This window comes from Dermacentor variabilis, chromosome 4, assembly GCF_050947875.1.
Source record: "Dermacentor variabilis isolate Ectoservices chromosome 4, ASM5094787v1, whole genome shotgun sequence".
Taxonomy (NCBI): Eukaryota; Metazoa; Arthropoda; class Arachnida; order Ixodida; family Ixodidae; genus Dermacentor; species Dermacentor variabilis.
Window position 1 is genome coordinate 95,513,950 of NC_134571.1, and position 14,986 is coordinate 95,528,935.

The 14,986-nt window shown below is 44.2% G+C and overlaps 1 protein-coding gene across 5 annotated transcripts in view; it reads right to left on the reverse strand.

The window, feature by feature from the left end:
* The window catches only part of LOC142579533 (uncharacterized), a 51,149-nt gene that overhangs the window by 12,072 nt on the left and 24,091 nt on the right, over positions 1 to 14,986 (reverse strand). Inside the window, exons 11-15 of one of the 5 annotated variants that reach the window (XR_012827392.1) lie at positions 12,446 to 12,550; positions 10,037 to 10,215; positions 9,364 to 9,777; positions 5,989 to 6,048; positions 339 to 693 (exon numbers count right to left, since the gene is read on the reverse strand). Coding sequence is in view for 1 of the 5 variants with exons in the window: in XM_075689853.1 (XP_075545968.1) it covers positions 10,037 to 10,215; positions 12,446 to 12,550 (284 nt within the window). In the remaining 4 variants the exon portion in view is untranslated. Of the gene's footprint in view, positions 1 to 338; positions 694 to 5,988; positions 6,063 to 9,363; positions 9,778 to 10,036; positions 10,216 to 12,445; positions 12,551 to 14,986 lie in introns of all 5 variants that reach the window. The other 4 variants (XR_012827393.1, XR_012827394.1, XR_012827395.1 and 1 more) reach the window with 4 other exon arrangements.

Sequence of the window (14,986 nt, forward strand, 5' to 3'; positions counted from 1 at the left end):
AAAATTCGTTCGCGGGAACTCCTGGCTTCCACAGAACCCCGTTCGAGAACCCCTGCCATAGGCTCAAGTACTTAGCAAAGCAATAAACAAGATGACAAAAGTGACATGTACTATATATGAGTCTTACTTTCTTAGCCTGAAAACAAATCCAAGAACAAAATACCCGAAACTTGCCAACAAAAACAAGGCTCCAAAATATAACTCCTTGTTATTTACCTGCCAAGTCATACACACAGTGGCCCACTTGATATGCCATCTAGGCAATGACTATGCAAGTGCAATGGTACCGTGGGACCCAATGGCTTATCGTTATACCCAAGATGTAATGGTGTTTATACCTAAAGCCTACAATGATGACATCCAAGCGCTTCTAGAAAGAGATGGCAGGCGTGCGTTGTGCTGCACAAGACCCAGTCCTATGATGCAGCAGTACGGTGAGTCGTTTATAAGTAACATGGCAGCAGGAAATGATGTAGCGTCCTCTGCCCGATGACACCCTGTGTCCCACGGAATTCCCAGACAAAGCAATGTCCATCCGAGGCATTGGTGTTACTCCCAAAAGAGGCACCCGCACCAGACCACAACTCTTAGGGATGTCTTATTCGAGGCAATCCATTGGCAAACAGGTGCCACTCAACTCTGAAAAATTGAGTGCTCTTCACAGGCTTGGTGTTCTTCCTGTCCAGTAGAGTGCTGAAACATGACTGGTTACTGTGAGTGACAATTTGAACATACAGACAGAAAGCTCTTGATAAAATATACCCAAGCTTCATGGTTTATCTAGCAATTAGACATTACAAACTATTGTCATGACCTACCGCCATGTAAAAATTATTTGAATCTATCTAAGACGAGAATAACATGGTATGGCATTATATAGTTATGAAGTAGAAGCTGCATGGAACACACTTGCATTCATATTTTCAGCTTGGCATCATCTGCAGTTGGATCAGCCACTCTCATGCTACACAACAGCCACACTCTCATGGTGGCCACAGTGCATGCAGTCAGGTGCCCTCTGTAGCGGGTAACCTCCAATAATGTGCATTTTGGCAAGCATTACAGAGTAGTTGTTGAAAGTGCATTTCATGTGGTTAGCGTGTGCCATTAACCTAACCATGACCCTTTCATTCAGCTGGCATCACGCAGGGGAGGATTAACAGCAAACAATGGTATCAGCCATTCCTCTCATTATTACTTCTGATTGACTAAAGCAACTCGCAGCTTTCACTGCACTACACAAAAATAGTGAGATGAAGCCTGGCTTTTCTACAAAGATTTCCGGCAGCTGCATTACCACCACTGCTCGCTCTAGCTCAGCTATATGTGGTACGCGTACATATTGCCCTCAATTGGAAGATAAATTGGAGATTGTGTTATAAGTGGTTATATTATATATTCTCTTCGTGTACACATTTTATGCTCTGTTAAAATCTGTACTCGCAAAATTATTAATTTTTCTCACATACAAAATTATTCATTCTCACATACGCTTGAGAATACCACCACTTGTCAGTTAGTATTTTGACCATTGTGATCCTGCCACTGCAGGTAGGCGAAAATACATTCAATGCGTGCACGAAATCTCCATCCCGATTGCAAAAGTTGACCACACCACGAGTGTCGAATGAGCTCTGGCTTCTTCACAACATTCATTGTCTGGCACTTCCCTCACTTAATTGCCACCCTTGTCGGTGCAGACATTGTGAGTGGAGTTGGTGGTTGATAATACTGAGCAACAAAAATGCATAATAGCAATGAATGAAGTCACCCAGGACTGTGCCGCTATTGAAAACATAAAGAACACTGGACGTGTACAACTAGCTTGACAAACTGCAACTGCCACCTTAGTGGTTTAGCTTGGCTTGTTCCCTGCCTTTTTATGCAACACGTACCAACTGGCCCAAATTCGCGCTTATACGGTCGACGACCGATTTTCCAGATGCCTGATTTTTCAAACACACCTGGTAATTTGCATGCCTTCATGGTACCACCACGTACCCCTTAGAGCCAATGTGTAAGGACATCTCAAATTTCAGACGCTGGAATCCTTCCCCGTCCGATTTTTTTTTTTCTTTTTTTTTTTTGCGGTGACTGCAGGTCCAAAATGGCATTAATTGAAGCCACCACTGCTGCGATTAGGTTATCTCGGAGGCTTGAACTGGCATTCTTGCACACCGTTTTGCTGGCAGACATAGTAACCATTTTGTGCTGTCATTAGGATTAGCTGAAATTCTGTGGTTTTAAGTGCCAAAACCATGATATGATATGAGGCATGCTGTAGAGAGGAACTGTGGATCAATTATGAACACCTGGGATTCTTTAACATGCATCCAATGCACGGTACATGAGTGTTTTTGCATTCTGCCCTCATCAAAATGCAGCTGCCGCAGCCGGGATTTGATGCGGTAACTTTGTGTTCAACAGCGCAACATGGCAAGTGTTAGGCCTGGCTACTTTAACATTTATTGCCAAGTTTCCTAATATTTAGCACCATGTCTTTAATTGAATTATTCGCCACTGTCAGCAATGGCGACAACCCCACATCCGTGATTCTCGCCAATGGCTTCGAAGTGCAGAAAGCACATCAAGTATCTAAAGCATTGCATAATGGTGTTTCTGAAAAGTCAACTTCGCCGCAATATGATGGTGTTACGTGTTGAAGCATACCAAGAGTAGAAAGAGGCCACTGTCACGGGACATATGTTCCTTAATTACACATGCGCACACTCACCATATCTTGTCACAGTATGAGCATTGATACGCCTATAAGTACACTGGCAGGCCCCTACAACTATTTTGGATGTGGCAGTTGCAATTCGAGCCCTTGAGGGCAGTAAAAGGCACGCATTTGTTTTTCTGGACTGCCTGGCTTTTCGGATGTATTCGCAATCCCTATGAAGTCTAAAAAATCAGATGTTGACTCTAAATTGTCTGTGGGGTCAGTGGTGGTCCAACGAAGCTGTCTAAATAATTGGGCATCGCTGAATTATCAGTGTCCAAATAATAAGTCAGTGACTGTACATACCTCAAGCCAAAACACTAAAATTCACTGAACCTGTTGATGCAAAATGTTTAATTATGTTTGTTTACACATTTCTGCTCTTTCTTATTAAGTTAAGCTTATAGGTACTTAATGAGAAATAATTGCACCATCAGTACAAGAGATGACTGTAAACCCTGTTCCTATTGAAGTCACACATGCTCTTGCCAAAACAGTAATGAATTGTACGGCTGTATAAACAATGCCTAGAATGACAGCACTAACAAGTATACTTAGTCATGTCAATATTTGATGCACTAACACTTACAGGGTAGTGCACTTTAGCAATACATTCAGGGAAATGTTAGCATTCATTATTGTTCTTGTTTCCTTTAATTCACATGCTAGGTGAAAACTGGGAAGATGTTCAGTTAACAGCAGCATAAAAGGGACACTAGTATAAAAGTAGGCGAGTGAAGAAAATAAAGCACCAGGCAAGGGCAAAATTTCTAGAAACAACATTTTTTTTTTTTATTGAAGAAACAATTTGAATATGTCGTGAATGTTTGGATGTCTTCCTTATTTCCCATGGTAATGAGACACGAGGCTGCAGGTTTTCATAACCAACTTAAGGCTCAAGTATGGACCCACAATTCTTGTAGACATCTACCAGAACCTAATGGAGGAGAACATGCAACGCATGCACACATCACAAGTTGATTGAGTGATCAATTGATTGATTGATTAAATGTATAGGGATGCTCGGCCCGCTCATGTCCCCTGAATGCTGTTTCCCCACGTGACTCCTGCGTCTCCTAACAACCAGCTTCCTTGATGGCACATGAGCAGTGCCCGCATAGGTGGTTGCACAACTGTACCAGCTAGTGCTTGATACGCTGCTCACACCACGATTGCTCACATGCGCGTCCGTTCGTGACACTTCACCTGTGAATGACTTAAGATGTCCAGCATAATACGAACATATTCGCTCTGTATCTTGTTGCGGTGAATTGGACTTTTTCGATTCGGCAGGGCCATCGGCATGTTCCATTGGTTGTAATTCAGCTAGCTGGCATTGGCATGCAAAAGGCACAATAAATGCCCTTTTGATTGCTTGCACTACTCTGTTGTGTTGTTAATTTGTCCCAAGAGCATGTTTGAGACCCCACAATTAACTGATTGATTGGTTCGTTGATTGAATGATTGATTGATGGTGTTAAACATCTCAAAGCCACACCTGAAGTATGTTGTATGTCATAGCAGAGAGCTTTTAATTAATTCTGACCATCTGGCGGTTCCTATATGCAACAAAATCGCAGCTTACAGGCAATGAACCTGCAGCAGCATGTAGAATGCCCTCAACCACTGACTATGTGTCAGGCAAAAAGAAAAGCCTATCTAGATAAAATGCAACTACTTTCTGTGAAACTGTCACTGGCAGTTAAAATGCTAGAAGCTTACGTGGAAGCAAAAATGGTTTGTAGCATTAAGCGAAGGAGACGCTCTTAAAAAAAAAACGTTTTTGAAATATTTGTACTAGAAATTTGAAAACTTATCCACTTACTGAGCATTAAAAGTAGATTTCACATATGTCATTAGTTCCTATATAACCGATGTAGTTTTGAGTTATGTCCAACACAGTAGCAAAACAGTGATTTTGTGGGCACTTTATTGTGTGATAAATTTTCGCAAAAGAGCATTGTGCTGTAAATTATTTAGCTCTTTGTACACCACTAAGTACTGATATCTATTCAAACAGTATCTACAATTACTGCAACTATGAAAAAAATTAGGACACTTCAACTAATTTTTGCCACTATCACATGAAAATAACCTTGTACATTAATAATTGCCTTATACTAACAAAATTAGGCATACATACTCTTGAAGACATGTACAGTGCTGATACCTACTTGTAATTGCAATATCTCCCAGAAGTAGTTGCGGAAGTAGAATGTTATATTTCAGGGAATCGACACAAAAATTTAGCTGAAATGCTTTTATCTTTTTGCATAGTTCCAGTAATTGCACATGCTGTTTGGCTAGATATCGACACTTCGTGATCTACAAAGAGCTAAACAAGCTACAGCACGATGCTTGTTGTGGAAATTTAGTACATAATAAGCGCCCACGAAGATGACTATACTTTGCAATTGTGCACAATAGCTGTAACAGCTACACAAGAAGTAATGACATATTTGAAATCTGCATAGAAAACTCTGTAATTGGCTGAATTTTGAAACTTCTAGTGCAAAAAATAATAATAAAGAAAAGTTGCTTAGGGGAGCGTTTCCCCTTAAAGCGAATGGTACAGAAAGGCATATTTCTCTCTAAGACACTAAAAGGGCTCAGCAACAGCCCCTTTTCACCCTTTCAGTATGTGGTCATTCTTCATCTCTACAGTGTCAGGATGTGCACTTATCCTGACATTGTGAAAGCTACCAATGGCAGGTTTGTTTGAACAGCTGAGTAGAGCATGCTTGCAAGTATGGCAGTGATGTCCGGCTAAATCATTTGAGGCAGTGAATGAGCTAAACCGAATCTGACTACTTTTAGCAATGACAAAATGTGCTCAAGATGTGGGCAGGAGTAAAGAAACAGCAAGTAAAATCATCAAGTCCCTTTGAATGCAGCAGTGGTTCGCAGTGACTGCTTCCTTGTACGTAAGTGCAGAAGTACGTCTCACAAACACCTCATTATCCTCCCTTCAAAGTGCTGATTGACAATGCTACTCACACTATAATACGTCCAAGTAGAACATATAGGCACAGTCACTGAGATAAAATATTCGGTTAGTGGCATGCTACTTACAATATGACACAAATGACTGTGACAAATTTAAAAAAAAATGATGACATGCCATGCACTGCTGAAGCTTATTACAGAAATACATAACAGAAAATACAACTAAGTGAAAAAAAATTATCTCGCAGCATAAGCAGGGAAAAAAAAAGAAAATAGACATCCTGTATCGGAAAAGGATTAATAGCATGCCTGCCACTTACTCTCTTGCAGGCTGGACAGAGCACACAACAGCAACATGGGATCAGCCAAGGCACATCAGCCTGTTCAGAATACGCTGTACAGTTGAGCTCACTTGCAATGCGCCAAAGTCAAATGCAGTGTGCTGTAACCTGACAAAGTGCTGTTGGTAAGAATCAGCACTATTTTTCTTTGCTGATTTCCTCACAGCACTGATTGAAAGTGACAGCTCTTCACTAAGGCATTAGGTTATTGTCTACAAAATACAAGCCCAAAGGTGCGTATAGTCAAAAGTCATTTTGTACACAAGATATTCATGTTGATTGCACAAAATCAACACACTGTATAGGCAACACAAAAACTTGGCAGCTATCTAACAAGTAACAGATTAAGAATGCAAGGCTTTTTAAAAAAGCACTAGAAATTGTAAGAAATAGCCAAATTTGTACTTTGAGTTTAAAGTTTGCACATGGCTTAACTTAAGAAAACTGAATGGGCACCAAAGAATAGTATTTGGCAGTAGACAGCACCTATTTTGCATTACCAGCATGTATACCATCTAGATAAGCTCTATCCTGCCCATATTTCATTATGCTCCAGCACTGCCTACTGCTCATACAAGAAGACACAGATCAACATTTACAAAAAACTGTTGCCGACTACAACATTACCCTCTTTCTTTTTTCCCCATCCATGTAAAAACACGCACACACCTGCGCTATGTCTGTAGTTAAGGCTTACCCAATTGTAGCAGCCTTTCCTGGTAATTCAAGGTTTTAGAATAAGCAGAGTTAGTGGGAAAAACTTTTGAAATGAGAGTGTAAAAAACACATGGTGCCAATGGCAGCTGACACTGTGGCATGAAAATCTTTTGCCTTGGCCAATATTTTGAAATACTGCATTTAGGAGCTTTTTGTAAATTGCTGGTGCCACAATGGAGTTTCTATTCCTCAGCATTTTCTACTCCACAAAACCAAGATAAATACAGTGGAACACCTCATTGATACGTTGCCGTTACGAACATTTTCCCAGTGGCAATGTTTGCAAACGTGAACACGAAAAATGAACCAATAGAATTATGCACATTTTTTACCGGTTCATACGGTCCCGGAAAACACGATTTTTCGGAACCAACGTTCAGTATGTCACCAAACTGCGATCGTATGATACATATTCCGATCACTAGATTCGACGTAAACAAGAAAATGCGTGAGACGCTTGCAATCGAGAACAGTACATTATATAGCTGCCCACCGTGGCAGCTTCACCACAATACTTGCCAGCACGTCTCACGTGAAAATGCCGGCATGCACTCAATTTCTCATTTCGGTACCAGCAAACCACCCCTGGGGTCGTCGCATCCGGCATTCACAGCTATCACTGCCAATCCTATTGCAATAAGCATCTTCGCCTCTGTTTCAGAGCGTGTGGTGCCATCTGAAGTGTAGTACAGTGAAAGCTCGTTAAGTCGAACTTCAATAATTCGAATTTATGGATAATTTGAACTGTACGATTTGGTCCGGCCAAGCTCCACAGAAGTCTATGTGTAAAAATTCCCATTAATTCGAACGCGAGAGGGTTCCGCCACGAATAATTCAAAGTACGCACCACCGTGCCGGCGGCTTGGTGCCTGGCTCACGGTCAGAGAAACGCGCCTACTGCCTACACACAAGGCTCGGTCCCCTCCAGAACGGAGAGAACGGCAAGAGAAGGCACAATCGGAAAAAATCTAATCGGTGTGGCGTTGGCAGAAGGCAGCTGCTGCTACCTCCTCCCCATTCTACATGACCTCCGAGACTTCTTGCCTATCACGAATCTCGAAGGCTTTGCAAATCTTGTGTAGCTGCTAATATTGTGAGGCATATGGTGTGGCAAGCACCAAAACACAGCGAATCAAGTGCGTCGCAGCTGTGCTTGCAATCAAGAACCGACGAATCAGGACCTTCCCCACCTTCACAGCTTCAGCGTCTTTGTCTCGGCAGTCTTCATCGGTTGTGCATGTCTGTTTTCAGCTTAGGATGTACCGGCCGTCGCAATTCGTTATGATGGTGTTAAGCCTCGGCTAAAATTCGTTTCGGTGGACATTGGCCGTGTGGCAGAGTCGGACCCAGAGCTGCGACTTAAAGATAGCTTGTGCCCGCGGCGCACGCCATCACTTTCTGACATACCCTACTGCTTCCAAATCGCAGTGTACTGTTGTTCTCCTTCACTGTCGTTAGCGCGAAATTTTATTAGTTTGAACTGAAGTGGCTTCCCCTTGCGGTTCGAATTAACGAGCTTTTACTGTACACGCTTTAATAGGCGATAACTGAAACACGCCACTGTTCCCTGCTGCAGGCTGCGATTGTATACATTTTCAGGTCGCTAGATCACATGTGAACAAGAAAAAGTGTGAGGCACACGCGATAGAGAACAGTATGTAGCCGCCCGTCTCTCATGAAAACGACGGCGCACACAATTTCTCATTTGGGTATTAGCAAATTTCCACCTGGGTCGTCGCACACAGCATTCACAGCTATCGCCGCCAAACCTATTGCGATAAGCACCTTCAAATATCTGTTTCACTGTGCATGATGCGTAGCATACGGTACGCTTTTAGTAGGCTATAATCAAAATGCACCGCCGTTACCTGCTGCAGGTGGCGCAATGTAGGCATCGTGTCTCACTTCGGCGGCATCCGGCATCGCCCACCAGCTCAATTTCGTTTCAGTTTCTCTTTGCCCTCTTACAACACTTCGCAAAAAAAAAAACAATCAAACACGTCTCAGACTGCCGGAGCACCACCAGCTCGACGTGCATTGCCATCTCATGCCGCAACGATCCGCGCGCGCTTCTCATTCGGTAAATGTCAACAGCAGCTGAGTCTGTCAATCTTTTTAGTTACTTGGAATCGTACGTTTTCCCGGTTAGTACGTTTTTCTCGCGTTTCTTCCCAAAACATATGAACGAGGTTCTACTGTACTGCCAGCAACATGTGAATGACATCACAGCAAGGTTAAACTGTGCAGAGATGCTGCAGAAGATGCAGACTGTGAGTAAAGAACTCGCGAAAACACACATAAAAGCATATGTACAGTCAGGAAAAAAAGCTTGTAAACCATGCATGATGCAAAAACATCAGACTCGTCAAATTCAGCATGCATAACCAGGGATTGAGCGATGCAGTAAGCTTTTTGAGTGCAAAAATTCAGTATAATTGGCGCTCCTCAGTTTGAAGTTGCATGCATGAATCATGGCGAAATTGAGTGCTTTCTTCTGTGGCTGCAGTTCAGAAATTTTTGTTTCCGACTGTACCTAATTTACACTGCTTTCTTGTGAATCCCTGCGCAGTATGAATTACGATCTTGCCCAAGAAGCAGCACTCTCAAAGAAGGTTAAAATGTGATGTGTGTCCTTACCTATGTCGTCCAAGTTTGGCCATGACAAGTCCAGCAGGAACTCCAGAAAGCCCAGCAACTTGTCGCTCACTGGTTGCAATTTACCACAATGACAGCGGGTGACGAGTAAAATGTCAGGTCAAAGGATGCAGGAGACGGTGAGGGAAAAGAGCAAGGGTGGCGTGTGACGGGGGGTGGTGTAAGAAACAGGGCAAGGGGATGTGGGTCATTCGTAAGTGTACTGCAGGGAGAGGAGTTTGTGGGAGCATGGAAGGAGCCTTCTCCCAGAAAAAAATTGAGGAGGAGGGCTTCTTGAGCTCATGAGGAAAAAAAGAAATGGAACGAAACACAGCAGCAGCAGTGGCAGCAGTGAGGCACCACCTCCCAAGCCAGCCTTCCCGCCCAAGCCAAGAAGACCAGGCTTCATGAAGGCTCCTGCTCAGGGTGCAAAATGCAGCACCACAAGAAAGGAAGGAGAAAAAAAACAAACAAGTGTAATACAGTTGTGACAGCACATTTCTCTCCCTCTATGTGACAAATAAGACATAACTACCCTCTTCACCAACCCATTCCTTGTCCCATTCTTTTATCGCCCCTTTATACACCAGGTCTCATTTGTAACAGCATAAATGACACCATAACCCCTGCTGCTGACAGCAGTAAGCAAGGTCAAGAGAGGCAAGAGACACCGTACCTGTCCCAGTGCCTCTGCCAGCCAGGTGGTAATGGTTCTTGGCAAGGTTCATCGCTCTGTGTTTTCTCAGCAGCCTGGACCAGTTGGTGAAGCTCAGCAGCAGCAGCACGAGCATCATGCAACTTCTGCAGGAAGTAGTCAGAGCCCAACGCACCGGCACGCCAGTCCTCCATACGAGTCTGTGCAGAACAAACAAACAGAAGAGAAGGACACTTACACTCATAAAAAGCATGAAACAGCTAATCACTGTACGTCATGTTTAGGTACAAAGTATTTCACACTGTCTAACAATGTGACTAAAGGACACACAAGCATGAAGCATGAACTACCAAATGTTCCCTTTTTGAAGTAAAGAGCAGAAATAAAATAAGGGTTGAATACAGAATAACAAAAATCACAGTTACATTAAAGAAACAAGCGAACAAAACATTATAGTCAAAAGTCACTGCACTCCTTGTCAGAGCCTTGAGAGTCTCTGCTAGAGTGTACCAGATGTCACTATATATATGGTGTTGCAAACAAAGAAAAAGAACCTAGCACTGACTGCTACTGATGTGCTTGGTGTGATCTGATAATAGATTTAAGCACTAGGCACAGCTTTGCTCTCTTCTCAGAAAGCACCTCTGCACTATCACACATAGAACGACATATGGAGCACTTCGACTGCAAAATTATAGATCAATTTACGCATGTTCACAATATTTTTTTAAAAGTGAAGCTTTTTGTTGTGGACTTCGCCATGTTTCGTGATCATGGGCGCTGCGGCCTGGCTGTTCTCTTGCCGAATAGGCCAACCAATCACAGCAGAGTATGCACGCCGCTGGGTTCCTTGCACCAACACCAGATGGCACTCACCTCTGCTCATCCGAAGTGCTGGCTGTGCAAGAACCAGAAAGCTTGTCTTGGCATATCTGCGGCCGCAATGCATTAGCCTGTCTACAATGCCTGAATAATAAAAGCCTTCCATGTCACTTGGTGCGGACATTCAATAAACACAAACTTATGTTTCGACTTTTTATGCACTCACACAAAGCTTCAGTGTACATAGATTCAGGGTGTCTACCTTTGACATTTCCAAATTCCCTGAGTTTTCCAAGTTTTCCCCGAGTGCCTTTGCAAAATTCCCCGAGTGACGCAGAACTTTGTTGTATGTCAAGACGAGCTGAGACCATGTCGCCCGATGCTGTCATTATAGAGTAAGCACGTTAAAAAATAAAAAATGACATAATCCAGTTTGAACAGTAAGCAGTAGCGTTTATTCAAAAAGAATATAGAAGGGAGAGGTTAGTAAAATGTACAGCGAATAAAATATCTGTGAAAAAAATGGTAAAGCCCATCGCAAATCAAGTCGAACATTTTCAAATACGAATACCAATAAAAAGAAATGCATACCGAAGCAAATATTTTCAAATATGAGCTATTTCTATCAACTGATAGCAAGCTCATTGGCATGAGGCCTGAACTTTGTCACATGTGAGATTCTCTCTCAGCAGCTCGAAAGTCAACCCAACTGTCCTGACATACTTTCAGCCTATGCACAACCCCTCAGTGTTGTATTTCACTGCTTTAAAGAGTTTATTCTGGTTTGGGCACCTTGGCGTCAGCTAACATTTACCGCATTTACTTGAACCTAATGCGGACTTCTTTTTCTGATAAAACGGGTCCAAAAATAGCCTGAGCGTTAGAATCAAGTACGACCCTAAATATGTGTTACCATATCGTTATCGGCATTTCAAAATGGCTGCAAGTGCTTCGAGCTTAGCTGCCGTAGCTTTCTCCATGTGCTGTAGTACATGCACTTAGGTTAGTGCACCGTCCGTCCTGCCGGTCTTCCCGTTTTCCACATTTGCTCTAAGCATGGAAGTGCCGACTGCAAAGACATGCCTAGTTCATCACGATGCCACAATCCAAAGGAAAGTGATCACGTGCGCAGAGATGGATGGAAAATGGACCCCATCACGGGCATTCAGAGAATTCCCCGAGTTTTCCGCGAGTATTTCCGGACTATTCAAAATTCCTGAGCATTCCCAGTTTTCTCCGTTGGTAGACACCCTGAGATTCAAACTTGGTAGATCTGCTGCATGTTCTTTAGTTGCTAGAAATTTTTCTTGTATCTTTGCAGCTTATAGGACTGCTGAAACACTGTGGCGATTGTGGGGATCGAACTTGCACATACTGCTGCAAACCAGCATTTGAGCCAGCACAACATACTAATTGCATTGCTGACAATGACATATCAGTGCTGCAGTAGCCTAGCAATAACAAATTTCTCCATTTAGCACAGCTTTATACTACAGGCATGGCTTAATTACATACAGGTTTTACTGCATACACTAGATATAATGAGCCTTCAAAGCTGCAGATCATAACTGTATGAAAAGAAGAATGGGCACAAAATATATATCTTACCATAGTCTTCACGACGAGTTCAAAGTAGCTGTTCCTGCAGGCTATGACATCTCGCAAAGGATTCAACTGGTCCGTCAGCTGCTTGTAAGCCTCTTCAATATCCAGCTGTTGCGGAGAAAGCACTAAGTTGGTGAAATATGTTCAATAAATCATTCCAAAAACCAAAAATGAGCACCAACTGCTCATTCCCAAGTTTCAATAGTCAGGCACAATAAAGAACCACAGCATGAGTTATTTTTCTAATTGTAATGATGTTTAATTAAAGGTGAGGAGCAGCACATAAACAGCAGCCTAGCAGCAGCGAACAGCCCAAGCTCTCTTGCTAATCACAGCACGGGTCGGCGGTGGTGTCTCCAAGCTGCTATTGGAAACACAAGGCACATCTGTTTCATTACATTGGCCCCAGGTGTGAAACGAGGCCATCCTGGCGACTCAGGGAGCAGAGAAGATGAGGGGGTCGAAATAAGGCTTCAGCCAGCTAACATGCACCGTCTCCCAACCTTGGCAACAAGGTCTGGCGATGGTCTCAACGATATAGTTCACAGAAAAGGAGGCGTCGATGATCCGGTATGGACTGTGGTATCGCGCAAGTAGTTTAGAAGAAAGACCAGGCATGTGAGATGGTATCCATAGCCACACAAGGGAACCAGCAGGGAAGGTGGGCGCGGCCTGATGACTTTAGCGTCTTGTTTCTGACGCCCCTGATCCTCGCTGGGAAACGAATGAGCCAGCTGGCGGCAATCTTCAGCGTATCGGGCGACTTCGCAAAAAGTTGTGCACTCGGAAGCGTAAGGTCGGCAGGGCAGGATAGCATCCAGAGGACATGAAGGCTCACGCCCATACGAGAGAAAAAAAGGTGAAAACCCCGGTCGTCACTTGTGTCGCGGTGTTATAAGCAAAATTAATGAACGGGAGTAGGGTGTCCCAATTGGTATGGTCAGGCGAGACGTACATCCTCAACATGTCGCCCAGTGTTCGGTTGAAGCGCTCCGTGAGACCGTTCGTTTGGGGGTGATACGTGGTCGACTTCCGGTGAATGATCTGACACTCGCGAAGGAGGGAGTGTGTCGCTTCTGACAAGAAGACACGACTCCTATCGCTGAGTAGTTCTCGAGGAGCACCGTGGGGGGAGGACAAAGTTGCGAAGAATCAACATCGCAACGTCGTACACGGTCGCGGTGGGAAGAGCCGTGGTATCAGCGTAGCGCGTCAGGTGATCGACACCAACAATAATCCAGCGCTTTCCACATCCACTGTATGGGAGCGGGCCATTGAGGTCGATGTCTACGCGGCCGAACAATTGAGCAGGGCATGGTAGTGGCCTTAGTAGTAGGGTGCAGTGGGGGAGTTTTGCTTTGTTGGCACGCGGTGCATGATTACTGGCGGTGTATTGGTTTGTACTGCTGTACAAACCAATACACTCCACGCCAGTAATATCATTGACGCAGCCTTGTGAAGGTTTTTAGGACGCCGGCATGGGTGCTTTGAGGGTCATTGTGGAAGTACGCGCACATATCAGAGCGCATGTGACGAGGGATAGCCACAAGCCATTTCCGACAGTCAGGCATATAGTTGCGGTGGTAGAGGGTGTTGTCTTGCACGGCAAAGTGGGCTGCATGATGATGTAGCATTTGCGTTGAAGGAACGATAAATGAAGCGGCAAGGTAGTCGAGCAGTAGGGCAAGCGACGGGTCCTTGCGTTGCTCGAAGGGCATGTCAAGAGCGGTCAGTAGTGACGGGTCTGAGGTCGGAGAAGGAACGGAAAGAGAAGCCACATCAGGTGTCATCGGCGAGCGAGAGAGCGTGTCAGCGTCGGAATGCTTTCGACTAGAGCGGTATATGACACGAATGTCATATTCCTGCAGGCGAAGCGCACAACAGCCGAGGCGGCCCGACAGGTTTTTCAAGGAGGAGAGCCAACAAAGGGTGTGATGGTCAGTGATGATGCTGAAAAGACGACCGTAGAGATAAGGACAAAACTTGCCCAATGCCCAAATGATGGCTAAACATTCATTCTCTGTAACGGTGTAATTCATCTCAGCTTTTTTGAAGGTACGGCTGGCATAAGCCAAGACGTATTCTTCATTCGTGGCTTTCCGTTGGATCAAGACCGCACCAAGACCAACACTAGTGGCGTCGGTGTGAACCTCTGTCGGCAAAGTTGGTTCGTAATGGCGAAGAACTGGCGGTGAAGTCAGCAACTCGCGTTAACTTGTCAAAAGCTTTATCGTATGCTGATGACCACACAGAAATGCCTTTGCTTGCGGTAAGCAGCTTCATCAAGGGTGCGATAATAAAGGCAAAGTTCCGCACGAAGCGTCGAAAATAAGAGCACAGGCCGATGAAACTTCGCAGGGCCTTGATAGATGTGGGCTTCGGAAACTCGGCGACTCCGCGAAGCTTGTCGGGATCAGGAAGGATACTGTCTTTCGAGACAACGTGACCCAAGACAGTTAATGTTCTGGCAGTGAAACGGCACTTCTTGAGGTTGAGCTGTAGGCCAGCTGAAGTGAGACAGGTCAGGATGTCATGCAGACGGGC